Below are 26,781 nucleotides of genomic sequence, written 5' to 3' on the forward strand. Positions count from 1 at the left end.
TCAGCAGATGGTAGTGTGAAGACAGAGCCCGCTTTGGGCCTCCAGAGGCTGGTTTCTCTCTCTGTGACCTTGTACAGATCACAGATGCTCTCAGGGCCCAGTTTGCTAACTGGTTTGTAAACGCAAGGCTGGTGCCTTAAGAGTCGGCATCTCAGAGGTGGGAGGGAAGCTGTGTGTTTAGAATCTCTCCAAGCAGTTCCAGTGATGGGCCAGCCTGGCAATGTCTGCCTTAGAAACTTGCCCCCCAGTATGTTCTGTGGACCTGCACACTCCCAGTCCCCACCAGGCCTACTGAACCCGGATCTGCATGTTCACCCCAGGGGACTCGTGCTCACGCTGAAGTGGGGGAAGCGCTGGCTTAGGTCTATGATGTCATGACCTCAGGGAGAACATACTATATTTGGCCATTGTCCTGGGACCCAATCTAAACACTTGCTTTCCACTTTGCTTAATTTTTAAAATCCTCACTTATTGTGAGGATTATAAGTGATCATGCTTATAAAGGGCATGGCACAACGTGAAAGGTCAGTAAATGCCCGCTTTGACTTTGCTACCACCATTATTATTGGAGCTATATTCGTTGGTCTAGATTTACCAGGACTCAAGAGAACCAATGAGGGAATCGGAATTTCAAATACTGATGCAACTCATTACTTGAGACACTGTATTCCCAACCCCTGGCAAGCTGATTCTCCCCAGTGAACAAAGAGCACTGGAAGTCCTGGTCTTGCCTGATACTCCAAAGGCAAAAAGAAATACCATGACCTGGGACTCAGGGTCATCAACCAAAGCACTGCTGGAGCCAGCTCCTGGCCACTCAGGCGGAAGGACGCTTCTACCCACTCTGTCACCATTCAAGGGGATTCAGTGATGTCACATTCACGTGACAGAGGAATCAAGGGACCATCCTTCTCCACTCGCAGTGCCGAGTGCCCCCAATTCTCACTCTCTCTTGCACCCATTGATGCAGGCAGCTGGAGAGTGGGTACATGCTTTCAAGTGGATCCGACCGAAGCTGAACTGCTGGCGAGCAGATGGGCAGCCACAGGACACGATCATCGATGTGTGCGTGTCTTGGGCTGTTTGAGTGGGGAAACCGAACTCTCTGTTCCCTTTTCAGTCTCCTCCTTCTGCTGGATGTCTGGTTCTTCGTCGGGGAGCACAGGGCTTAGGTCCTAGGTCTCTTCCAAATTTGCCATGTTCCTCTCATATGTAAGCTCCAGGAGAAAGCAATCCATGGATGAATTTCTCACACTAACACCAGTAACCTGTCAGACATTTGCTCTGGGGTTCCCAGCAACACTGACTTTGCAAAGCATAAAGCAGGGCCAGCAGAAGCCTGGGGTCTCCCATCTTGTCCCCAGGTAAGGGCTTTTGTTCCCAGGGCACAATTAAGTCAGTGTTCCCTTTTTTGGTGTGTGTACCGAACACACAATGCCCTCCATTCTCAGGGACTAAAGAAAACAGGCGTTGGCATGAGGTGTCCACATTTTCCTTAATGAACTGAACAGCCCAACTCGAAATTCAAGTGCTAAACTTTCAACAGCAAACAAAAGGCTCGTGTTCCAGTCCGGTTTGCTGAAACCGAGTGACTTTTATATCAGCCTAAACCCTGGGAGCGTTTGCTTACTTATTCTTCTCTTATCAGCAAGTTAAGGGGTCAGTTCCCCATGTAAGCAAGGCAAACAAATTGAGCATATGAGACTTTAGATGAAAAAAAAGAAATCACTGAGACACATACCAAAAACCCTGTGTGTTCCTGAATGGTTCCTCTGCCTTTCCTGTCTCTGAAATCTGGGGAATCAGGCATTCTGGATATATAAACAGGAAATTCTGTCTTTGGAATAAAATGTCCTAAATGGCTGCCATACATGATGTGGTTTTTTACTCCTCGAACACAGGTTCTCTGCCTACAGGTGTCACATGAATTACATGACTCTGCAGTGCACCAACCTGCATGTGTTTATGGTATGTGGGATTGGTTATTTATTTGCATAACAAAGTAACAAAAAGAATTAAAAAGAGTGTGGTGCAACTGGAGGGTTGTATTCTTGGAGTTAAAGCAAAGTATTTGATAATATCTAAAAAGATACTTAGGGTAGGTTTACATTAAAGTCATTTTCAGATACAATAAAATCAGTTCCCTACACATTAGTTTTCTTTCCAACTGACAACTTGTAGAATCTCTTTGAGTTAATAATTAAATAAACCTGGAATCAGAAGGGAAGTTTTTGGAAGACAGAGGCCTAAACAGTCAGAATGAAGTTTGTCTCCTGTAAATACAGGAGGGAAAATGAGGTCAGGAGTCCATACAGGCTGAGGTGATATCTGATCCACAGTATTGGTACCTTCTTTTTTCTGGACTGTAGCTCACATAAATTATTCTCTCATTAGAAAGTAACAACAAAAAAGTTACTAGCAGGTGACTCAGTTATGCAAAGACCAACTAAAGGTATAAAGCAAATTTCGAGACAAGGGGCATAAGAATCAGAGGTGGAAAAACACAATGCTTTTGTGTCATAAGCTTTTGTAACCTGTTAAGACCCAGGTACACAAATAGTATACGGCTAGAAACAAAATCATGACATTCAGAGGTCTCGAAGTTGTATTGTATAGTGATTTCTTTAATCAAAAGAAAATAAGTAAAACTATATTTGCTGTAGGGGGCAAAGTTGTTTTATGGATTCTTACAAAGAACCGAGCAAGGGGACACACAGCCCTCAGTCCTGACTGACAGTTGTCTGGCACCATTTCTATGAGCCACCGTTCCAGGCAAGAAGCAAGGACGCAAGATCAATGGACTGGAAGACGTCTCGTTGGGAAAGCCGCTGCTACTGGCGCGCCTAATCCAGTCCTCGCCTGCCCCTTCGCCAAACACAGCCTGCCCGAGCCCACCCACACCCCAGCAGTGAAGAATCAGGCAGTTGCAGCCTTACTGTCCCCTCAAGTGCTTCCCCAAAGTGGGTCACTCAAGTGTTTCTATTTTTTAGTTGCAAATAGCGTGTTTGTGTGTGTTTGCATGTGGGTGGCTACTCACAACCTGCACCAAAGATCACCTGGGGCAAGGCTGGAGGTGGCACCTTTAGAATACAGATTTGCAATGGCCGGTGTGGCTCGGTTGTCATTCCGTGCACCAAAAGGCTGCTGGTTTGATTCCTGGTCAGGGCACATGGCTGGGTTGCAGGCTCGATCCCAGGTAGGGGCGTGCAAGAGGCAGCCATCTGTGTTCCATTCTCACATTATGTCTCTCTCTCTTTCCCCCCAATTGTCCTCTCTCTAAAAATCAGTGTGTGTGTGTGTGTGTGTGTGTGTGTGTTGGGGGGGATATATATGGGTACAGATTCCAAGACTCCCCTTAGGTAAGGATTCAGAGGAGGGGTGGGCCTAGTACTGGGCATTTTAAGAAGCTCCCCAATTGCTCTGATGCAGTGAAGTCTGGAATTAAAACACGAGGTATTGGTTCTCAACCAGAGTGCCAGGCAGTGTGGAAAATGCAGGTGCCTGGACAGACCCTGGACCAATTAAATCCTAATCTCTGAGGCTGGGCACAGGTAGTCGTGGCTTTCAAAGCTCCCGGGAGATTCCCTGAGGGGCCAGTGCTGAGAACCACTGAAGCGCTAATGAGTTTCCTCAATCAGGAAAACCCCTCTTCTCCCAAATATTTTTTAATCACTCGTGCTAGGCGGGCACTTCATTTCAGGAGCTGATTCCGTGGTTCCCTAAAACTCCTTTCTCAATATGAAGTTTGCTTGTCATCAGCCCCACAGCCCAGGAGGAAACAGCCCTTCCTGTGGAGGGCTCCTCCTTTGAAGGGTGCACCTGTTTTGCAACAACCCCAACAGTATAAACTAAGGCTCAAACTGCCCTTTCCCCTTTTTTCAAGGAGTTTTAGAAAAACTTAACTTTTGCATAACTTCTGTGCATCTCCAAGGGTACATTGATAGCCTCCCCTTCCATATCCCAGGGGACTACCACCTTGTGGGCTTCAGACCCTCGTGCAGACACACGGGGGTAGCCACACATGCACACTGCTTCTCATTCCCCACTCTCCTTAGTCAAGATCTGGGGGCCCAAAGCAGGCACAAGAAGGTGCCACGAATGAAAAATGTCTCCCCCACAGACTGCAGTCATTAGAAACTAAATTGCTTCAGTAAATTTTAAAAATGCCAAGTACCCTCCAAAGATGCTAAGCCTCCTTCACCAGGGAGCGCTACTTTAAATCCAGCGATTTTCAACCTTTTTCATCTCATGGCACACATAAACTGATTACTAAAATTCTGCAGCACACCAGATATTTTTTGCCGATCTACCCCAAAATAAATAAAGGTATACTTTTGATTCATTCACACCAGATGGCTATTGTTGTGTTGGCTACTGTCATTTTTTTATTTGACAATCTAAGGGAAAAGAGGTCAGTGCCCTAAGTAGGTATTGCACGTTTCAAAAATTCTGTGGCACACCGGTTGAAAATAGCTGCTTTAGTCCATTGATCAAAACTGGAGGGTTGTGCAGATGATTTTTGTTTGAGCCACAGAGTGTTTTGAAAAGAACAGAACCCACTGTCAATATTTTATAAGTGTAATTCTCAGCACTGCCTAGACCTGGACGAGCCGGCCGTGCTGGCCCACACCCCCACACCACACAGTGAACACGGCCGCCCCTCTGGATGGCCCTGAGCTCTCAGCTGCACGCAGGCCTCCCTGTCCCTGCTGCTTGGTGCCTGGCCTGCTTCACTCATGGCTGCTGCCTGCAGAGCCCCTGCAAGCAGCGGAGCTTGCACACTCCTCTGTAGTCAATGACTCACTCTGCAGGGCAGGGCTGGTGATGGAATATGTAACCACATTTTTGGTCTTCTCCTCACTAGACATGAGACCTTAGATGGTCACCATCTCCTCCTTGGTGGAGCCTTAGTTGCTCTGGCATCACTATTCTAATTGAACAGTGATTTCTTGGGGCGTCTGAGTATTATAGGAAAATGAATGCGAATCTGAAAGTGTTTGGAAACCACACGGCAGTATGCACGTGTCAATGGTGGCTGTTCAGTCAGGTTAATATTGTTACTTGAAAAACTTGAGTCACGCTTGGGCGGCAAGCCATGGAGGGTGGTAAAGGTGGGACTGGGCTCACAGATTGAGGAGAAGGCAACCTGGGGAATCTAGGTGGTAGCCCCCTGAGGCAGCACCTAGGAGATCACAAATCTGACAACCACTCCCACCACGCAAGCCCACCAGTAAAACCAAGAGGATGCACATTCTTGAGTTCCAGTGAAGATACTAGTTTGGGAGACTGCAAAACGCCCCCTCACACCTGAGCCTCCTCGTCCCCTCACTCCGGTCTGACCCAGCACCTCTGATTGAGCCCAGGGCCTCCTGATCCACACCTGGTATTTCTCCAACAGGAAGAAACACAGGAGGAAGGAAAGAGATAGAGGGGCTAAGAAGATAGTCACTTACTCCTTCCCCATCCCCCCACAGACCTTATCTTTCCCTATATTATCAGTTTACTAGGTTATTTGAATCTTGGCAGGATTTCCCTTTTCCAGGGCTTGTCAACCAAGTCTAGAGGAGACGGCAGATGGACGGCTACACAGCTAATTTGAGTACATATTCAAGACAATAATCAGCTACAGATTGACTTGGCACTGGCAAATATGGGAAGAGACGCCAGGCATCTCTAAAGTCCGCCCTGTCCTCTCAATTTGCCTTCGCTTGCTTTGCCAATAGAAAGAATGTATTTTAATCTCATAATAATCTGTTTGGGAAGGAACTCGAGATTTCACAGGTAGTCCATCTACAGTTTCAGATGAACTACCAACATGAATTCTAGGGCATTTCTATTTGCATTCATTGGTAAACCTTCATCAATCAGCTTTCTTACTAGTTTGCTTTCCAACCAGTCACTGAAATGTATAGGTATCTTTCCAAATGCACACACTCTCCACATTGACCTCAGGATCCGTCCCAGGAAGGACCTGTCACACACCCAGCTGCAATGCTCTGATGCCACGGCTACGCATGTCTGTCCCAGCAGTCCAGGGCGCTCTTCAAAGAAGATCAGAAGAGCCTGATATGAACAGCTCCTTAGCATTCACTGTTTTTCTTTCATCCTAAGAACACACCAGTATGTCTATCCCATCCTTGTTCTTGTTCAGAACATAGGGCTACAGAGGTTTTTCGTTTCTGTTTATTTTGTTTCTGTACTCAGTATTTGTCACAATCGGCCAGATTCTATAGGCAATAGTACTTATAATAATCGATTCTCCCCACCTATTTTTTGGTAGATCCTTTAAGAATCTGAACTTATTTAGAACATTCCTTTCCTAATAAGCATTCTCTGTCTACCATTTCTCTTCAATTGAAGTACCCTAAAAATGACCAGGCTCACTTTATTAGTCATTCTATACTCTGTGGCCATGGGCACAACTGTCAAGACTGTAATATTTATCTCCAAGATAGGTACAGTGGGGCCCTATTTCACTACTGATCATCATCCTTGGGCACTTGGCTTATCGTCTATGGCCTAGTTACTCAAAGTGTGGACTGTGGGACCTTGTTAGAAACGCAGACCCTCGGGCCCTCCGGATCGACTAAATCAGAACCTACTTTTGAACAAGATCGGATTCATGTGCACATTGTTAAAGGTTGAGAAGCACTGTTTGTACGGTATCCAGTTATACCCAATACTGGACATCACTGACTCCCAGTGTGGTGCTCAGCCTCGTGCCTTGCCGCTCAGTGGAACGCACTGCTCACTGCGTGCCAGGATCTGAGGAGGAGCCCAAGAGGCGGTGAAGGAGAGGAAACAGCCTCTTCTCCTAGGAGGTCAGAGTCCAGTGGGAGTTACCAACCTGTAAACAACCACAGGGAAAAGGAGAAAGTGCCAATGATAGCGATGTGTCTAGAGGGCTCCAGGGGGAACCAGGAGAGGCACCTGGGTCTTGAAGCTAGGACAGGAAAGTTCCAGTGAGGGAAAGGAGAGGCAGGCACTCTGGACTAAAGGGTCATGTCCAAGAAGGTGCCAAAAATCACATTATGTTGGGGAATGGCCAGAAGGTCTGTGTGGCTGTCACAGAAGGAAAGTGCAAGCAAGGGGTGGGCAATGATCAACCACTGGGTACAGTGACCACACCCAAACAGCAAGCACTGAGAGCTGCAATATTGGCTGGGCTCCTCTGTGCAGGTGGCCCACCCTTCGTGGTGTTGTTCGGGCTCATCTATGTGTTTGCAGTCGAGTAGGATTAGCTGGGCTGCCTGGGTCTGCTGGCCTCGCTCACTTGTCTGGTGGTGTGGGCTGGCTGTCAGCTGGGCCTCTCCCTCCCCATGCCTCTCAGCCTCCAGGAAGCGACCCAGAGCTTCTTTACATAACAGTGGATTGTCCCAAGAGAGCAAGACCTAGTCTTGGAAGTCACACAGCAAGCCTTCTGCAGGATTCTGCCGGTCAGAGCAAGCCACAGGCCAGCACTAATTCAAGCGGTGGGAAGAACAGCAAAGCCAAACTGTCCGTGTGGCACAGGAAGTTCTTGGGGAACCATGAACATCCCTCTCCAGGGTGGAAAGAGATACTAACTCTGCCTGTATTCCTACTTTATCTGTGAGCCCCTTAAATTCAAAAGCATTCAAGGAGCTTAAAATCCTGTTTACCTTTGTACCCCCCCATCGTAACCCCCATAGTTCTTTTGGCACAGTGGGTGTTTAATACATTTGCATGGATTAATTAAAATCTCACAAATGCACATATTTATAAACGTTGGCGTTGGAATTTACTGGGAGAATGCCCGAAGGTACAGTCGATAAAGAATAGACAATCTTTTCCCTCACAAGAAACTTCCAGAAGACAGAATAAGAACTCGATTCTTTCCCAAAGAATACTTGCCCTGAAATTCCCCAGTAACAAATCTGCAGGGTGGACTACTGCACTCCTTCTCCTATCCAGCCTTCACTCCAAACCCCACCGTTTGTCACGAAGGAAGCGAAAGAGCCCACGAGGTCTGCACTTGCTTTAGAGCCCATAACAAGGCAGAGCAAGTCTTCATGTCCAGGTGCAACTCCCTTTAAATCACTCCTGAAGCGTAACACACAGAAACTGTCTTTGCAGCAGCAGCAGACTGCTGTTCCAATCTGTCTTCCTAATTTGGGTAGCTGACAACCTATCATTTTATGAGTTAGACTTGGCAAGATTTATTTCCTTTTGGACTTTGTGCCTGAGATTAAGAGAAAGAGTATGGTCAGAGGTTACATGGGCAATCTCTACTTTCTCCAAGTGTAAATAATGGGATTGGGGGTTAGCAAATGACCCAGTTCCTGACCCTTTTTCTGTAAAAATAGAATTCTTTATTAAAAGAGCGATGGTGGCAATGCTATTCATCACTGCATCAAGGTCTTTTCCTTTCAGCATGTGGTAGGAGGGCACCCCGCCCCCAGGCTCTTCAGCGTAGCCTTGGCCATGTGACTTCTTCGAGGCAATGAGATGTAAGCAGAAGTACTTGTGGAGGTTCCAGATGAACGCTTCAAGAGCATTCCTCAATTTGCCGCACCCTCTTCCTTCACCAACGTGACTGCAATTTTCCAGATGATAGTGGCTTCTTAGCTTTGGTCCCGGATTTAGGACGTGTGAGGCAGAGCCTCCAGCTAACTCACATTAGCTATTGGTGTTGCATGTTACCGTGGCAAGACTTTGCCCATCCTAATGTAATTTAACTATGATGAACATATAACTATCTTCAACTGCTATACTAAAGAAAGTGATAGCCCATTTTGAGCAAGATGGCTCCTGGTTTGAGAGCAATTTAAATGCTAGTAACTGTAGTGCTTCCTACTTCCCTAATCACTCCTACCTCTCTTGCTTGCCTTGAGTTTAGGAAACTACTTTATTTCCTTTCTTCACAGGAAACGCACAGAAGCTGTTAGGTTAGGGAGAAAGCTTGAGGCATATCAAGTTCCTTACCTGCCACAGGACCTTTGCTTTCACTCCTTTGATAGCCTTCCCCAAGTCTGGATCATGGGACCAGAGGCCAACTCATTCACAATCCTGACCCTGCCAGACAAACAGTGAGCCATTTTCTTAGAGTAGTGGTTTTCAACCTTCCTAATGCCGTGACCCTTTAATACAGTTCCTCATGTTGTGGTGACCCCCAACCATAAAATTATTTTCGTTGCTACTTCATAACTGTAATTTTGCTACTGTTATGAATCGCCCTTGGAAATACGTGTTTTCCAATGGTCTTAGGTGACCCCTGTGAAAGGGTCGTTCGACCCCCAAAGGGGTCACAACCCTCAGGTTGAGAACCTCTGGCCTAGAGTAAGTAGCAAAATTTTTTTTTTTGTTTTAAACAGATGAGGACCACACTCCCCCCCCCCCTTATTGATTTGAGAGAGAGAGGAAGAAAGAGAGAGATAAACATCGACATGAAAGGGACACATCGAGTGGCTGCCACCCACACGACAAACCAGGACCAGAGACAAACTGCAACCGAGGTATGTGCCCTTAGCAGGAACAGAACCCATGTCTCTCTGGACCGCAGGTCGCCGTTCTAACCGCTGAGCCAAACTGGCCAGGGCTCGAGGCTGCTTTTGTGGGCTCATTCCTGGTCCACGTCCTGCACCCTGATCTGTCTCTCGACACTGGTGCCCACACTGTGTGGAACGCGTGTCCAGCCTGCCTTCTCTCTCCCTTGCAATCTGAACTTGACATTTCCGCCTCTGTGCTGCCGGCTGGCTCCTGGGCCTGAGTCTCTTCTGTCCCTTCTTTTCCCTGGTCCTAAGCTGCATCTCCCCAAAGGCCAGCTCCTGGATGCCAAAGCCTACAAGTTCTGCTTCCAGAGGCTCAGAAGTGAAACCCTGGAATGTCTGGCACCTCCACTGAGCCCTCAGAAGCAGGGCTAGGCCCAACCGCCTTGCTGCACAGCTTTCGGGAGCCAGGCCTTACTGCGTTCCTGCATCAGCTGCGCCTCTTCCTTCGCAGACCCACAGCGAGCGCAGGAGGATCACGTTACACCTCTGCTCAAACACGAGGGTATCTGGGCCATCGCAGTCTCTGCGGACAAGCTTCAATAACTCCCCCATCCTTTTTAACGAAGGCCTAATCACTATGAATGACTGTCTTTATTAAACTGCAGTTTGATGAACTGTCATCTGAAAGAGACTTCTTTAAGGGGCCAGCCGCTTGATTTCCCTTTCACATTTTAAAAGCCATTTAAATAGAAGAATTTTAAAAACAGACCAATCCAGGAGCCCTGACAAGCAGCTACTTTATCCCACACTTCTCCATGACCAGACACACAAAGAAGCTGAGACCAGGCAGAGATACAACACAACCTTCCCTCTATTTTTGGAAGAATTCAGAGTCCGCACCCACAAAGGGAAGCTGGCTTGCGCCAGCAGCAAAACAAGGCAGCCGCATGCCTCTGGAATCAAGGGCAGGCCATGTGAAAGGAGTCTGTGCCCCCAATTCTTCGTGCCATGGCCTGACCCTCAAGAGGGAAAATGCTGAAGACCACCAGGTGAATGAGCAGCTGCTGGCTGCCTGCTGCACCCCCTCCATCAGAATCAACTTCATTCAGGGCAGCAATGTGCCTCATTTCCATGCTCGGCTCGTGAGAAATAAACAGAGCCCCGGGCGACACTTTCGGGGAAGACAGTTAAGGGGGCCAGTGAAGGAGGCGCACCCCTCTTTTGCCTTTTATGCTTCCCTTCCTCTTGCCCAAACCATGAGCATGGTGGATGGAGTTTTGGTGACCATCATGGAAACTCACAAGTGACAATGACCTCTAAGGATGAAACCCAGCAGGAGCCTGAGTCTCCAATGTCACTGAGGGGTTGCCATGTCACACTGGGCCACTGACCTCCCTACTTTTATAGGACATAAAAATTGACCCTTAAGTTCTCTAAACTACTGTCACCCAACATACCCAAACACTACCCAAATGCAGTGCATGTCCAACCTACCATCTGAACAAGGTCACCCCCTTGACAGACCAGGGGAATTTCTTTTGTCTATGGGAAGTCAATGACCTAGGGAAATAAAATTTTAAAAAAATCAATGGAAGGTTTCATTAGATTAAAAATCTACCTTGGCTAAAAGTATTTGGTACATTTGGGCGATGATGGGGGAGAGTATCTCTTGCTGCTCTTAAAATATGAAATAAGCACAAACCATTCCTCATCTCACACAATGATTTTCTAGATATATATTTTTTTATCCTCACCCGAGGACATTTTTTTTTTGCATTTACCTTTAGATAGAGCAGGAGGGAGAGAGGGAGGAAGAGAGAGAGAGAAACATTGATGTGAGAGAGACACATCGAGTGGCTGCCACCCACACAACCCCAGCTGGGGCCGGGGACAAACCGCAACCAAGGTACGTGCCCTTAGCAGGAACTGAACCCGGGACTCTCTGGTCCGTGGGCCAACACTATAACCGCTGAACCCAACCGGCCAGGGCGATTGTCTAGATATTTTAATTACATATTATGTTTTGGGGAAAATGGGAGGCAAAGGAAGAAAAGATAAGACAGAGGGGAGCCCAGATGCCTATCAGAGGATGAATGGATAAAGAAAATGTGGTATATCCATACAATGGAAGAAAGAAATGCCATGTGCAACAGTTTGGATAAACCTGGAGGACAACATGCCATGTGAAATAAGCCAGACATAAAAGGCCACATGCTGTTCGATTCCTCCCGTGTGAAGTACCTAAAGTAGTCAAAATCAGAGAAACAGAAAGTTAAACAAAGGGTTGCCAACGGACGGGAGGAGGGGAAATCAGTGTTTAATGGGTGCAAAGTTTCAGTTGTGCAAGACGGAAAGAGTTCTGGGGGCCTCCTGAGCAACGATGCGTGTACACAACACTGCTGAGCTGTGCTGAGGTTGTCTGAGAGTAGGTCTGGTGCTATGTGATTGTAACCACAATGAAACACAGCACGAAAATTTTAAAGGTAGAAGAGTGTAGAAAGGGAGAGAGTGGAGGTGTCACACATCGAGGAGGGGATAGAGAATGGGGGGCTCCCTGAGGTGTGGGTACGCAGGTCTGGTCACACTGGGTGACTGGCTGGGGCTACAGACTGTAAGAGCCCACCTCGGAGTCCTTCCAAACACCACGACTGTTACAGGCATTCAGCTGCTTCCCAGTCTCAGTTCAAATAGAAAGGGGGAGTGTGCTCTCCGGATAGGGACCGCGAATGCTTTCACACCACCTGGACTGCCTAGTACCCCGCAGGGCTCAGGAAAACCTTGTGAATCCATCAGTGGATGCAGACTACCCATGAAGTGAGTGGCCTCCCTCGTCGGCTGTAGAGAGCTCCCGAAGAAGGCACGGACGGATGGCAGGTGTGGCGCTGTGGCCACTTGCTGTGGATGGCAACTAAAATGAGTGAACATCAACATGGACTCCTCAGAAGCACTAGTCACATTTCACATGCCCAATGGCCACATGTGGCTAGTGGCCACCACACTGGACAGCACAGAGCATTCCCATCGCTGCAGAAAATTCTCCTGCACAGCAAGAGGCTCTACCCCGCAGACTACACTGTGATGAAAAGAAGCCTTCCACAGACATTGGGAACTCGGGGAGTACTAGTGATGACACACAACTGCTCTCTGCCTCAGTTTCCTCATTTGTAAAAGAGCTTGGTATTAGCACTAACTCGCAGGGTTGTGGAGTGGAGTACATAAGATCAGACCTGAGAAGCACACATGCCTGGCACACAGTCATGGCTCCATGAATGCTAGCTATTCCTCTGGGGGACAAAAGGGGAGGAGGGTACCCCTGGAGCACACATGCACACAAACACACGCACATTTGTGACTCCTGGCAGAGGGAGACCAAGCACGAAGAATTCCTCTCCCCACCACCACGCACCCTCCCACCTCAGGAAAGGGGGGGCAGATTCTGGCTGAACAGCTGAAATGGACTGCACCTACCAGGCACCAGGCACTGTGAACAGGCTCGAGGTGGTCTGGGGTCCCTGTCCCACCCGTCCATCAGGAGCCTACCCACAGGGAGCATGGGAGTGGGGACCCAGAGCAGGCTCCGACAGCCTTCACTGGCCCCGGCAGGCTGTTCAATGAGGCAAGTGAGGGGCCCACAGAAGGAAACTGCTGCCCGTGCCAGCAGAAACCCTTCCCATCACGGCGCTTCCCGACAGCGACCGCAGCAAGACTCGACAGACAGCAGACACCAGAGACCAGCTGCACCCGGGGATGCTTCGTTCTCTCAGAGGGCATGTTTGCATGCAGTGACTGTGTAAATACATGCATGTGTACATACAGCTTCACATGTGCAGGCTATACACAAGTGGGTGCATCTGTCTGGACATAAATGTGTGTTTATGTGTGCACATATATACATGTACCTGTGTAAACATATACACATTTGTGTGTGTAGGACATATGAGTGTGTATATTTGTGTGTGGGCATGTACACATGTATATTTATGTGTGCAGCATTTTGCCATGTGACTCTAAGACCTTTTTTTTTATTTCAGATTTTTAGTTAAAGGTTATAAGAATATGTCTTCATTTCTTTTTCAGGCTTTATTTATTTCCTCCCCTTGGTCTCTGGGTTCATCCGTAGATTCTGTAATGCTGCCCAATGGGTTGCTCTGAAAAAAGGACATGACCCACTTGGTTCAGTATCTTCCTAGGGTGCTTCAGGGAGGGTACTGACAGGCCAAGAGACCTGCTGTGCCGATAAGACACCAGCCACCAGGAGATTCTGTGACCAAGATATGAAACCAGACAGATTGCCTGCTTCCTGCACTTGGCTTCCAAGGGGGGGAGATAAGCGGACGTGTGGCAAGCTAACTACCAGTTACGATGTTGCGCTTCCTCATGATCCTGACCATCAAAATTAAAAAAGATTATGGGTGGGTACGTGAAAAAAGAAGGCCACTCAGAGGATTGCTGGCTGACTTAGTCAAGAGACACACCTGCCTAAAGAGTTAGGTACTTTAAAAAACCCAAAACATTTTTCTTTTAATACATTACCTCTCAATGAGTAATGTTTTAAGTAAAGAGGAGAAAAAAAAAAACACAAAAAAACTAAGGACTTTGTTCCCAAAATCATTTGTCAGTAAGAGCTGTGGACATTCAATGTTATTTTAAATTTATAATTCCTTAATCTGCGTGGCTTTAGAGATCACAAAGGTGGATTCTGCGTCACACACAGAAGTCTGTAGTTTGCTTCGTGAGCAGAATGTTCTGCATGTAGACGGTCAAGGAAGGCGGCTGGATGCAGTGACCAGGGAGCTGGATGGGAAGACGAGGGCCAGGGTTCTGCCCTGGCCCAGCCATGGCGGCAAAGGCAGATCCGGGATTTCCAGTCTCTGTTCAGAGGGTCCTACGTGTCTCTCAGAAGGCTGCCTGGTGGATGTGGGGCTCCCAGGGAACACTCGCTTTGAACAAAGGGTCCTGAGACCAGAGAAGGTTTGAAAACCACTGGCCTCACACAGCCAGACACTGCTCCACCCTTCCGCACAGAGCCATAGCGGCAGGAGGAGGGCAGAGGCAGGCCTTCCCCTTCCTCTTTCTGGTCCCCAAGGAGATGTGGGCAGCTGGAGGTCAGGAGGTCAGAGGGGCAAAGCTAGGGGTCATCCATCCACCTCCTTGACCAGGCTCATCAGAGCTCCTCGCACCCTGCCTCCCAACGACTGAGCTGGCCCCTCACTTACACCAACTCAGGAGGCCCACCGGCCCTACCTTTGTGCTCAACCCCACTTCTGCCAGGCAGGGGCAACTGACTTCCATTCCTGGTCCCTCGTTGAGAGCAAGGGCAAGCAAAAGCAACTCTGCCCCTCTCTACGTAAAACCTTGAGGAGGCAAGTCCTCCTCCCGAGCTCATGGGCTGAGGCAGCCACACCGGCCTGGGCTGGAATCCTCGCTGCCATAGTTCCAGGCACCTTGGCCTTGGGCAAATGGCTTCACCTCTCAGACCAGAGCTCCCGTCCCTGCCAGGGCATTTGAGGCCACTTCACAGGGTTTGGGCAGGAGAACACCATGGCCTTTCCCGCCCTACCTCCTGCCAACCAGCTCTGCCCCAACAGACATGAGCAGCAGGAGGTCCGACTGTTATGTCCACTGCTGCACACCCAGGAGCCAGAATACCGACCAGCATACAGCAGCTTTTCCTTCAGTACACGGTGAGTAAATCAGTGAGCTAGAGAGCAAACAAGCCTACCGGGGAAGCACGAGAGGCTGCATGCACGCGAGCCTGCACAAGGGTACTGCACCAGCCCTGCCGCCCTCGAGCAGGGAAGCTTGGCGAAGGAGCTTCACCCTCCGTGCCTCCGTTTCCCCACCCATAAAATGAACACGATATGTACTTGGATTTACCTGAAGGGCTGTTGTAAGGATGAAATGATACATGAAAAAGCACTCAGCACCATGTCCAACTCGCACACCTGTTCAGCCACATAAATTACGGTCCACCCCAAACTGCCTTCTCCTGTTTTGGGTCCTGCATCACCAATGAGTCCCAGTGACCAAGAATGCAGATGATCACATTCACTCTTGTTTTTTCCTTTATAGTATCTAATTTTCTCATCTGTCCTTTTAAGACTAAAACAGTATCTCCCACAGTGTTATCACATGACTACTTCCATTCCTTTAAATAACAATTTTCCCATGAGATGTTGAACCATGTTGATAGGTTGAACCATCCCTCACCTGTCCTTTAGCCAGTAATTTCTTTTTTTAAAAAAATTATTATTATTTTTTTAATCCTCACCCAAGGTTATTTTTCCATTTATCTTCAGATAGAGTGGGGGGGAGGGGCAGAAACATTGACGTGAGAGGGACACATCGACTAGTTGCCTCCCACAAGACCCGCGATTCATTGGTCCCCAGGCCGACGCTCTACCACTGAGCCAGACTGGCCAGGACACCAGTAATTTCTTAATAGTGTGCTCTTGCATGGTTACATATTTGTGCTTAACATACATTTTTAAGGTGCTGCTAGTGCTTAGTTTTTAAAATTGGGGTTTTATAATTTTTTTTAATTTACTTTTTTGGTCTTTGTTATTTACTAGTATTTCCCGAGGAGTCATCCTCGCCCCACGTCTGTGAGAGGGAAGAGAGGACAGCAGGAAGACGGACACACTGTTCTGAAAGGTTAAGACCAGGCTCAGTTCTGACCTAACTGCTTCCTGACCTAACATCTGCTTAAGGACACGCTGTATTCCAGAGGCCTAGTGGGGCTGCTGGACTGGGAACTGGGCTTCTGGGAACGGAAGGCTCAGAAAAGAGGAACTTACTTTGCTGAGAAAAAGGGATGTTATGTGACCCCCCATGTCCTGAGGTCATAATGGTGAGTGAGGCTGCCCTGAGCACACAGCTCTCCCCACTCGCTCCGCAGCTGGCTCTGAGGGGCCGGTCCAGGGCCCCTCCTCGGTCCGGGCGTGTCACTGGGCATGCTGAACCGCCTCCAGAGCCATCAGGACAACCTCACAGCAGGCTGTGGCAGAGAACTTGTCACCAGCTGGGTGTCTCTATAAAGACCTCCTGGAGAGCCAGCTGAAACCCAGAGCAGAGGCCCTGCGCTCTCAGGGGGCCGGGGGAGGAGGCACGGGAAGTCGGGGTGGGGGGGCTGCCTCCATCCCTCCACAGTAGTCCGTAGGCCCAGCACAGCAGGTGGGTCCAGGCTGCATGGAGATCAGCGGTCTCCCTGGATGACCCCACTACAGGCCCTCTGGAACTTTCCTGACAAGGGAGCTAAGTGAGTGCCTCTAAGTCACATGGCAGTAGGGGGCTTTGTGCACAGAGTTGGTAGGTGGGCCCCCAGCTTCCTGCTGAATTAGAGGGGGCACTCCAGCTTAGTCAGTGTCTGCAGGGTTTTTTCCTTTGAACTGAATTTTCTAGATGAAGATGACTTTTTTTTTAAAGAGCAGACTTTAAAAAAAATTTTTTTTTCCTTTATTGATATTAGAGAGAGAGAGAGGATGGGAGAGGGAGAGATAGAAACATCGATGACAGAGAACATCGATTGGCCACCTCCTGCATGCCCCCACTGGGGATCGGGCCCACAACCTGGGCATGTGCCCTGACTGGGAATCAAACTGGCGACCTGTTGGTGCATGGGTCGACGCTCAACCACTGAGCCACACCGGCTGGGCTATTTCACAATTATTTAAATTAATGATTACTAGTGAGCTAAAAAAAAACACCTTGAGCAGAAGATGGGTATGATAATAATTTAAAAAACGGTAGTGAGCGACAAAAACACCTAAAAGCATCAGTGTAACTGCATGCAAAACTAACCTCCTTTGACTTCCTTGTGTCTGTTGGAAAGGTGACTGATGGCAAAACCAAGTGCGACATTTTAATGAGTCAGTAGCTCCTTATGAACTAAGCCACTTAGAGGAATACAAACATTCTATTTTTGTTTACATCTTGGGACAGGACTTCTGACCTGGGGCTCTGTGAGTCGGCTGAGACTGTGGGCTATATGACTGCATATTGTAGGGCTTTTTTTTTGAGGAGATAAATAACCTCGACTATTCTCAAGTGTGTGTGTGTGTGGGGGGGGGGGGGGAGGGTTCCCAAAATGTTAAATTTAGAGTTTACTTAATTTACAGCAAAGTTTCCCAATCTAGTTCCTTTTATCCTATTGAACAAGTCAAAGCTCTGTGAAGGCACATATTAGGGGTATTTTCCTGGACTCCGTTCTGCCCACAGGCCACGTGCCTCATCTTCTCTTTTCCTCTCCTCATCACCCCCATCTTGGTAATGCATGTAATTTTTAATTAAAACAGTTTTGGGGGAGAAACATTAAAAACACACACACACACAAATATTGAGCACCTTACATGCCAGGCATAGTGCCCGGTATTGGGGAGATGAAGACAAATCAGATGGGGTCCATGTTTTCAAGGTGCTCATGGAAAAGGACGCATGAATGGATAATCTGACGTGTGCATTAATTCCTGGGAAGCATGTGGATGCTTTCCCCGTCACCCAACCCCATGTATCAGACAAAATACAAGGATAGAGATACATGAAGAGTCCAACAAACAGCAGTTTGCTTGGTTGTTTGCCTAGTTGGCTGGCTGGATCTTAATGTCAAGGACAAACCAAGTCTTCTCAAATGTCTTAGATTTGGAGACAGAAAGGAGAATGGTGGTTACCAGGGGCTGGGAGGAGGGTTGGCAATAGGGCCTCAGTGCTTTGTGGGTAGAGCTGCAGTTGGGGAGACAAAATGGAAATATGCTGGAGGTGGCTGGTGGTGATGGTTGCGCATTGTGACTGGACTCCATGGCAATGACCCCTCCAAAACGGTTAACGTGGTGAATTTTACGGAGTGTGCATTTTAGCACACTAAAAAAAAAGTAGTCTCAATTTTTTGGTATGTATTTGGCAAAAAGAGATGTTTCCCGAGTCCATTTCTGCCAGGGTGCTAGAGAAAATGAGTCTGCTGAGCCAAGAGTTTCTTTCATAAGCCCTAGTGTACCCATTATTTTCCAGACAGCAGTGTTTCTGTCACTGCTCAGGAGACACACTCTGCTCCTTTCTCTTCCCTGGGATGGTCCGCAGGGCTGGGAAGGAAGCCCGAGAGGCCCTGAGCAGAGCTGCAGTGTTCTGGATAGCCTCATGTGACCACGTCCCCACACTTGGCAGTGGCCCCCAGCACCAGCCTCTCCTGCCTGCTCCCTGCTGGGTCCTGGAGAGGGTGGGCCCAGGACAGTGTCATGTTTCCCTGACTAGCAGCCTGAAAAGTGAGCCACCCAGGTAGGGGAGCTTGGATGGGAGAGTTACATGGGCCTCCTGGTCACCTCAGAACTTGATCTTGGTTATCACAGACTCCGTGCCCAGGATACCTGGGCTTACTGGCAGCTGAGATTATCCGGTGCACTTCTTCATCTAGATTCCCCTGCTGATCGCCATCCTACAGAGGGATCTGAAACTCAGCTTCTGCTTCAGGCTTGCATGTCTATCAGCAGCACTAACTCCGAGAGATGACAGCACTAAGGTGATGCTTATCTTCAAGATCCTCCTTTGGGGTTCAGTGGCTACACCTCTGGTTTTGTTACAGCTTCTCGGTGCTGATGTGTCAGGACCTGAGCTGCCCTAAGAATTTCTGGTGCTCATCTCTTCCCCCTGGTGGGATGCAGGGTGGTCGTCCTACTGGCTGGTCCACAAGGATGCTGGGAACCTTGCTCCCCTTTTCCCTGCATCTCTGGGGGATTGTACCTGCTTCCCTGTCCTTCATCAGCTGCCGACCCAGCTGAGGACTAAAACAATCTCCCTAGCTTTCCTCTGCTTTCCTGTCCTGGATAACAGGCCCTCAGCCATTGGGCCTTTTAAGGATTTCATCACTAACCTTATGAGGAGACCAACAGACCCTGGCTTAGCATCTAAATACAGGGACATGAAGAAATTGCTCACTTTTAAGGGGGATCTGTGGTTCGTAATTACTGTCCCAGCGACACTCCAGACTGCTGCCCATGAGAGATGAGTGTACCTGTCAGCTGGGGTTGTCTGGCCTAAAGAACATGCTTCAACATCAACCCCAGGATAAGTCCCCATCCCGTATTTTTTTTCTTTGCCTTCCTGAATATTGCTACTTCTGAATGCTGGGACATCTCACCCTTGTTCTTGGTCCCAGGTTCCTGAGATGACAGGGCTTCCGAGTGTCCTCTGCTTGTCTGGGAACCCGAAGCCCCTGGCAGGCCAGCCTTCTCATCTGGCCCTCCCCCCCACACTGCGGGGTTCCTGAGAGCCCTCCATGATTCTCTGCTCATCTCTAAGGCTCCACTGGATATCTTCAGTCTCCTCAGGTTTTATGCGTATTTCATACCCCAGCCAAGGGGTCCCTCGCCACCACCAAACTGTGCCCACTTTGCCTCTCCCTTCTTTCCTTGGCCCAAACACCCCCCCTACCCCCACCCACCCCCGTATTTCTGTTTCAGATTGGAGACAGAGCGCAGTCAGATGCAAGACAGAATTTGGTTCAAGGCTCAATGGCCCTGCCATCCTGGTCTCTAGCACAAGCTGTCATCCGCCGGCCGCCCCACACCCCTGGGAAAGAACCTCTGCTTAGTCACACAGTAAACACTGCTTCAATCCAAGAGAGACGTGCGTGCATTTAAGTTCTTTTATGGAAAGGACAAAGGAGGTCATTTTGGCACACCTACCTGGTGCTTTTCTGCCTGGCAAAATTAACCCTCACTAAATACTACATATCACCCATAGGTCTATCAAGTTTGTTGAACTTCCCTCTCAAGTAATCAAGTAGATATTGACTTTTTCGTTGTTTTATGGAATATCTTCTATGCTGTAAAGAAATATCTGTGGCCGCCCTGACTGGTTTGACTCAGCAGTTAGAGTGTCGGCCCATGGACCTATGAGTCGCGGGGTTCGATTCCGGTCAAGGGCACGTACCTTGGTTGCAATTTGTCCCTGGCCCAGGTTGGGGTCTTGAGGGAAGCAGCCACTCGATGTGTCCTTCACGTCGATGTTTCTCTCTCTCTCTCTCTCTCTCTCCCCCTTCCTCTCTCCCTCCCACTCTATCTGAACAAAAATGGGGGAGAAAAGTCCTTGGGTGAGAATTAAAAAACAAACAAACAAAAATATTTGTGGCCAAATGTCAATCATTCTATAGGAGCCATTTTTCAGCAAAGACGAAATTCCCTTCTTCCGCTTTCCCGGAGTCCTCGCAGCAAACACGCAAGAGTTACTGTGGAGGTGACCAGCTGACAGCATCTGGGAGGCTAGGAATTCTCCATCTTTTGGTTCTTAGAGATTGTCTATTTAGTCTAATCTCCATTCCACACGTGTGGAAACAGAAGGCCAGAAACTGACCACTGCCTCTCAGTAGGTTAGAGCTGGAAGGAGTTCAGCCAGCAATCCCACACCCAGGTATGTGTGAAACAAAGGCACATGTCCACAGAAAGACTCATTCAAGAATGTTCCTAGCGGCTTTGTTCACAATAGCCTAAACGTGGGCCCACCGACAGGATAACGGCTAAGCAAACTATACTTTACTTCCACAACGGAAACCACGGAGCAGCAGGAAAACTACACATGCAACAAACCCGACAGATCTTAAGATCATTTATTGGTGTACTGGGTTGAATTCTGTCCCCACCACCCCATCACCACCCAATTCCTATGTTGAAGTTCTAACCAGCAATATACTTCAGCATGTGACCTCATTGGCAAATAGGATTGGCGCGGATGTAATTAGTTAAGATGAGGTCATACTGGAGGAGGGCAGACTCCTAATCCAATATGACTGGTGTCCTTTTAAAGAGGAGAGATTTGGCCCTGGCCGGTTTAGTTCAGTGGTTAGAGCGTGGGCCTGCAGACCAGAGAGTCCCAGGTTTGGTTCCTGCTAAAAGCATGTACCTCAGTTGCAGTTTGTCCCCGGCCCTGGTTGGGGTTGTGTGGGTGGCAACCACTTGATATGTCTCTCTCGCATCGATGTTTCTCTCTCTCTCTCCCCCACCTCTCCCTCCCACTCTATCTGAAGATAAATGCAAAAATGTCCTCGGGCGAGGATAAAAAAAAAATTAAAGGGGAGATTTGGACTCAGAGACATGTGCACAGGGAGAACATAATTATGAAGGCTGGAGTTATGGTGCCACAAATCAAGGAACTAGTAGAAGGTAGCAGAACTGTGAGATAACAAATTTCTGCAGTTTAAGTCTCTTAATCTGTGTTACTTTATTACAGCAGCTCTAACAAACTGATACAGTTGGCGACAGAGGTCTTACACCAAAAGTACAGACTATATAATTTCATCTACACTGAGTTCTAGAACAGGTTAAACAAACAATAGTGAAAAAAAAACAGAACACCCTTTGGAGGGGTGGGGACAGGTGTGACTAAGAAGGGTCATGAGGGAACTTCCTGAGTGATGTTCACATTCTATAATTATCTTGACAGGGGTTGGGATTACCCAGGGGTATGCAATTGTCAAAGCTCATCAAAAGGTGTACTTAGGATTTGTGTTTTTCATTCTACGTAAAATTTACCACGCATAAAGAGAACCAGGAACTCTAGGGGATAATATGCATCCTGAGTGTTTAAGGGATGAGATACTGGTATCCACCGTTGACTCTGAAATGCATTAAAAAAGTGTTTGATAGAAAGCCATACGCATGAAGAGATATGTGATAAAGCAAATAATAGTAAAATGTTAATTGTAGAATCTAGGGCATGTACACATGGGTACACACAATACGTTTGTGTTGTTGGTGCCCCCCCCCCCCCAATTTTTCTATATCACTGAAAATTCTCAAAATAAAATGTGGAAAACTGTTCTATGCCCACAGTCTGATCCCTCCCAGGACTCCCCTGTCAGTGCAGCATGACAGTGTTACTAAGGATCTAAAAGCCAGCTTAATGAAGGGTATTTTAAAAGGAAATTTAACTCTGAGAAAAAAAGAAATATTATGTTGAAATATATTCTGTTTATGATAAGAAATGTTTCCCCACTCTAACCTATTTGTAAAGCTAATTTAAGATGTGTGAAATGCCTATTTAAAAACAGAATAGAGCCCTGGCCAGTTTGGCTCAGCGGTTAGAGCGTCGGCCTGCGGTCCTGAGAGACCCGGGTTCGGTTCCCGCTAAGGGCGTGTACCTCGGTTGCAGTTTGTCCCCGGCCCTGGTTGGTTGTGCGGGTGGCAGCCACTTGATGTGTCCCTTTCATATTGATGTTTCTCTCTCTCTCTCTCTTCTTCTCTCTCCCTCCCACTCTACCTGAACAAAAAATGGAAAAATGTCCTCAGGTGAGGATAAAAAAATAAATAAATAAATAAATAAAAACAGAATAGAGTAGGTAGGATCAAGAACTTTTTCTTCATTTTAGAGAAGTCTATTTTTTTTTTTTAATTCTCACCCAAGGATATTTTTCCATTTATCTTCAGATAGAGTGGGAAGGAGAGAGAAGAAGAGAGAGGGAGAGAGAGAGAAACATTGACATGAGAGGGACGTATCAACTGGTTGCCTCCCGCACAACCCTGACCAGGGCTGGGGACGAACCACAACCGAGGTACGTGCCCTTAACCGGAATTGAACCCGCGACTCTTTGGTCGGAAGGCTGATGCTCTCACCGCTGAGCCAAGCAGGCCAGGGTGAGAAGTCTATTCTTAAATACCCTGAGGACAACCCAAACCAACCAACCACCTAAGATTAAACTGACACTTGCTGGTGAGTTCCCCAAAGGCGCGTTCTTACAGCCTTGCACGGGTCCGCGCTGACAGCAGCACCAGGCAGAACCAGAAGCCGAGACACACACGGGGACAGTGTGCACCCGGGAGGAATTCCGCACTGTGCTCCCCAAGATGACTGCCCATACCCAGCGTGCTGGCTCAGAATGGCTTCTCGAAAGAAAAAAACTTTCACAAGAAGAATGTCATGCTTTCGTCTGAGTAAGCCAGGCAACTCTAAACACGTCAATTCAGTTGTTGTAGAATCAAAGAAGAATTCCAGCATTTGATATTAAAGAAATAAGAATGTAAATCAATTCAACTTTTCAATAACCAAATGTCTTTTATTCATAGTGTTATCAAGCTTAGTTATATTTTGCAGAATAGACACAGGAATAGGAAAAATGGAGTCCACATAATGGTGAGAGAAAAAAATGAAAGCAAACTGTCAGGACTCCTCCCCCCCACCTCCAATTCCACAGAAAGAATTATTCCCATATTACAGATGATGATACTGAGGTCCAGAGAGGTTTAGTGCTTACCCATCACACAGCTACTAAAGGGGCAGAACCAGGGTTCTAACCCAGGCCTTCTGACTTCTGCTCCCATGGGAGAAAAGGTTCGTGCTTAGAAAATAACTCTGGCCTAGCTGGTGTGGCTCAGTGAGCATCAACCCATGCACCAAGAGGTCGCTGGTTCAATTCCCAGTCAGGGCACGTGCCCAGGTTGTGGGCCTGATCCCCAGTGAGGGGAATGCAGGAGATGGCCAATTGAAAAAACAAAAACTAAAACTAATGGCTAATAAGAATAACATCTTTTTAAAAAACAAACAAACAAAAAAAAATTGCCTGTGGAAGCTGAGGGAGGCTCGGCAGAGGGGATGGTAAACTCAGCCGCTGTGGCCAAGCTGCTCGGGCGTGAATCCTGGCTGATGTACGAACCGTGTGATCTTGGGCAAGTGCCTTACTCCCTTCTTGCTCCATGAAAGTCTTTACAGTGTGTACAACAAGCACTTATCTGATGGAGACCCAAGTAGAGTGCTTGGAATACTGCCTGGCACTCGACAGGCACATGGTCCCTAGACCTGTGCTGTCCAGCAGGGCAGCCACTAGCCATAGGTGACTATTCAAATTTACCTTTAGATGAGCTAAAATTAAAAATCCAGTTCCTCTGTCTCTCTAGTCTACTTTTTAAATGCTCAATAGCCCATGTGGCTAGTGGCTACAATGCTGCACAGTGTAGACACAGACTGTTTCCATCGTCACAAAAAGCTCTACTGGACTGTGCTTGTCTAGAGAAGGAAATTAATGGCCCTTCTCCCAGGGCAGTCAGTAGTTCGTCTGTAAAAGGTTGGCTAAGATGGTAGTGTGGTTCTTGGCATCATCATCATCATCATCATCATCAGGTTTATAAATGCCTCCTGTGAAGTTTTTCCTTAAAAAAGGTGAAATAAAATGCAGATGACTCTAGTTAATGCAACAATTTTCTGACCCAGTCTGCATCCTCCACTACAAGAAAGGGTGAGGAAAGTAATGAGATGAGGAGGGAGAGAGACTGGGGCAGAGGAAAGAAGGGAGGCGCACAGGGACCTGGTTGGGAAGGGAGAGAAGGATGTCTTGTCTGTACTCGTCATGCCTTTCTCGTCTCTGCATTCTGATGCTCTGAAACCTGCCTTGCTGACCCCGGAGGGACTGCCCCTCCCAGGACTAGCCAGATCCTAGAGACACTGAACAACTCACCTGCTAGTGTCCCTTTCTTATGCACAGGTCATGGCTTTCCAGTCTTAATCACCCAGGGCCAGGTATCAGAGCGCCCTAACTTCAAACCACCCAATCCTCAACAAGCCTACCCTGCCCCACCCAGTCCTTCCTGCAAACTGGCAATAAAGGTGCTCGGTCAGATACCCCCGCCCTTCCCCCTGCTTCCTGACCCACCCAGGCGCTTCCCTCTGTGGCCCCCCACCGAGTGGTGTCCTCCTCTTGGAAAGTGCAAACAACAATCTTTCTAACAGCAGTGGTCTGCTGAACTGTAGGCCTCACCATAGCCGAATAATAATAACATCTGTATTGTGAAATACTTCTACTCCCCTACACCCAGCCTCACCACAGGAAGACTCTAGTTTATTTAACTGAAAATGGACTTCTCAGCCAATCAGCTGTACCGTGCTATTCAACTGTGTTGTGGGAAGTACTGAGGATCTGCAAAAAAATCCACCTTTTCTTTCACACTTCTTTGTGGAATGGTTCAAACTTAGCTATCAGATGATTAGGTAAACCCCCTATTTTACAGATGAAACCTCTTGCCCAAGGTCACTGGCGGCGGCAAAGCTAGGATTTGAAGCAAAACATTCTGACTGATGACTGTCTAGTATATTTTTTTCAGACCATTCCACATTCACCTAAAATGGAAAGAAACTTACAAATGACTTAGACTCTTGCTTGTGGTTTGCTAAGCCTCCAGTATCGTGTACATTTTAATTAAAACAGCCATTAGGACCTCTTCAGTCCAAGTAACTGCTGAAGTTGAGATGACTACTAATAATGGTTTCATTAATAATAATTAATGATCCGGGAACCATTTCTAAAGCTAGGCACTTCCTAACATCTCTCCAGAAAGACTAGTCTGGGAGAAGCGAAAGATCAGTCTCCTGGAGGCCTCCAGTTTTTCTGCACAAAAGGTGTTAAGCACTTCAGCAGCTGGTCTGACAACCCCTGCTCTTGAGGAATTCTGTCCTTGCAGGAAAAGTACAGGGGTAGCTGACAACCTACAAGACAGGAAGGCAGATTTGAAAAGCAAGCGCCCAGCCCACAGTGCAGTGACGTGGTGGTCTTGGCACTGAGGGGGCTCAGGACTGGGCTGCGAAGGTGCATCAAACCCTTTTGCCTTGGAGAACGCCCAGCTGCATTGCCCATTCCACTGGGGGTGGGTGGGGTGGGCCAACACTCAACCGGTTTTTCTCCCTGTTTTTCCAAAGTTTGGATAATGAATTATAATATTTGTATATTTTTTATAAGTTAAGCTAATATATTTCTATACCGACTTATGTATATGAGTCTTCTGAAACTTTATCTGAAATAATTTCATGGATAAACACCTGCCTTCCAAGGGATTATATATTTACAACTTCCACCTTTATTATCTTAACACAAATTTGTTTTAAAATATGACCAATTGCTAATTAAGGCTGAATGAAGTCTTCCAAATCCTAAATTCTTAAAAATAAAGTCTATGCTAAACAAAATCCAAACACATAATACTGTATTTAATCTGGATATTTAAAAAGTGAGGCTTTTACACCTTCCCAAGTTTGTATCATTTTATCACACTCACAGTCTGTACTACCAAACAATGCAAAGCTTTGCAGAAAAACCCCAGATAAGGACAAATGATGGATTTGCAGAAAACTCCATGAAATGAAGATAATTCTTAGAAGCATTTTGGCTAATTGTGTTGTTTTGATTAACTATGTCAGAATCCACTTATCTATGCCAGGAAACTTTTATTAATAACCGTGTGTTTTTTTATTTTAATTTTTAAAATAGTTTTTCTTTATTAATTTTAGAGAGAAAGGAAGGGAGAGAGAGATAGAAACATCGATGAGCGAGAACATCGATTGGCCGCCTCTTACATGCCCCCCACTG

General features: G+C 47.4%; 1 protein-coding gene across 10 annotated transcripts in view; it reads right to left on the reverse strand.

The window, feature by feature from the left end:
- DAPK1 (death associated protein kinase 1) overlaps positions 1-26,781 on the reverse strand; it is a 170,073-nt gene that overhangs the window by 106,310 nt on the left and 36,982 nt on the right. For 8 of the 10 annotated variants that reach the window (XM_036260773.1, XM_036260770.1, XM_036260764.1 and 5 more), the window contains one exon: positions 10,944-11,009. The exons of the other annotated variants lie outside the window; for them this stretch is intronic. In XM_036260773.1, the coding sequence (XP_036116666.1) occupies positions 10,944-11,009 (66 nt within the window). The remainder of the gene's footprint in view (positions 1-10,943; positions 11,010-26,781) is intronic. 10 annotated transcript variants of the gene reach the window in all.

Source organism: Molossus molossus, unplaced genomic scaffold (genome assembly GCF_014108415.1).
Source record: "Molossus molossus isolate mMolMol1 unplaced genomic scaffold, mMolMol1.p scaffold_m16_p_14, whole genome shotgun sequence".
In the NCBI taxonomy this organism is placed as follows: Eukaryota; Metazoa; Chordata; class Mammalia; order Chiroptera; family Molossidae; genus Molossus; species Molossus molossus.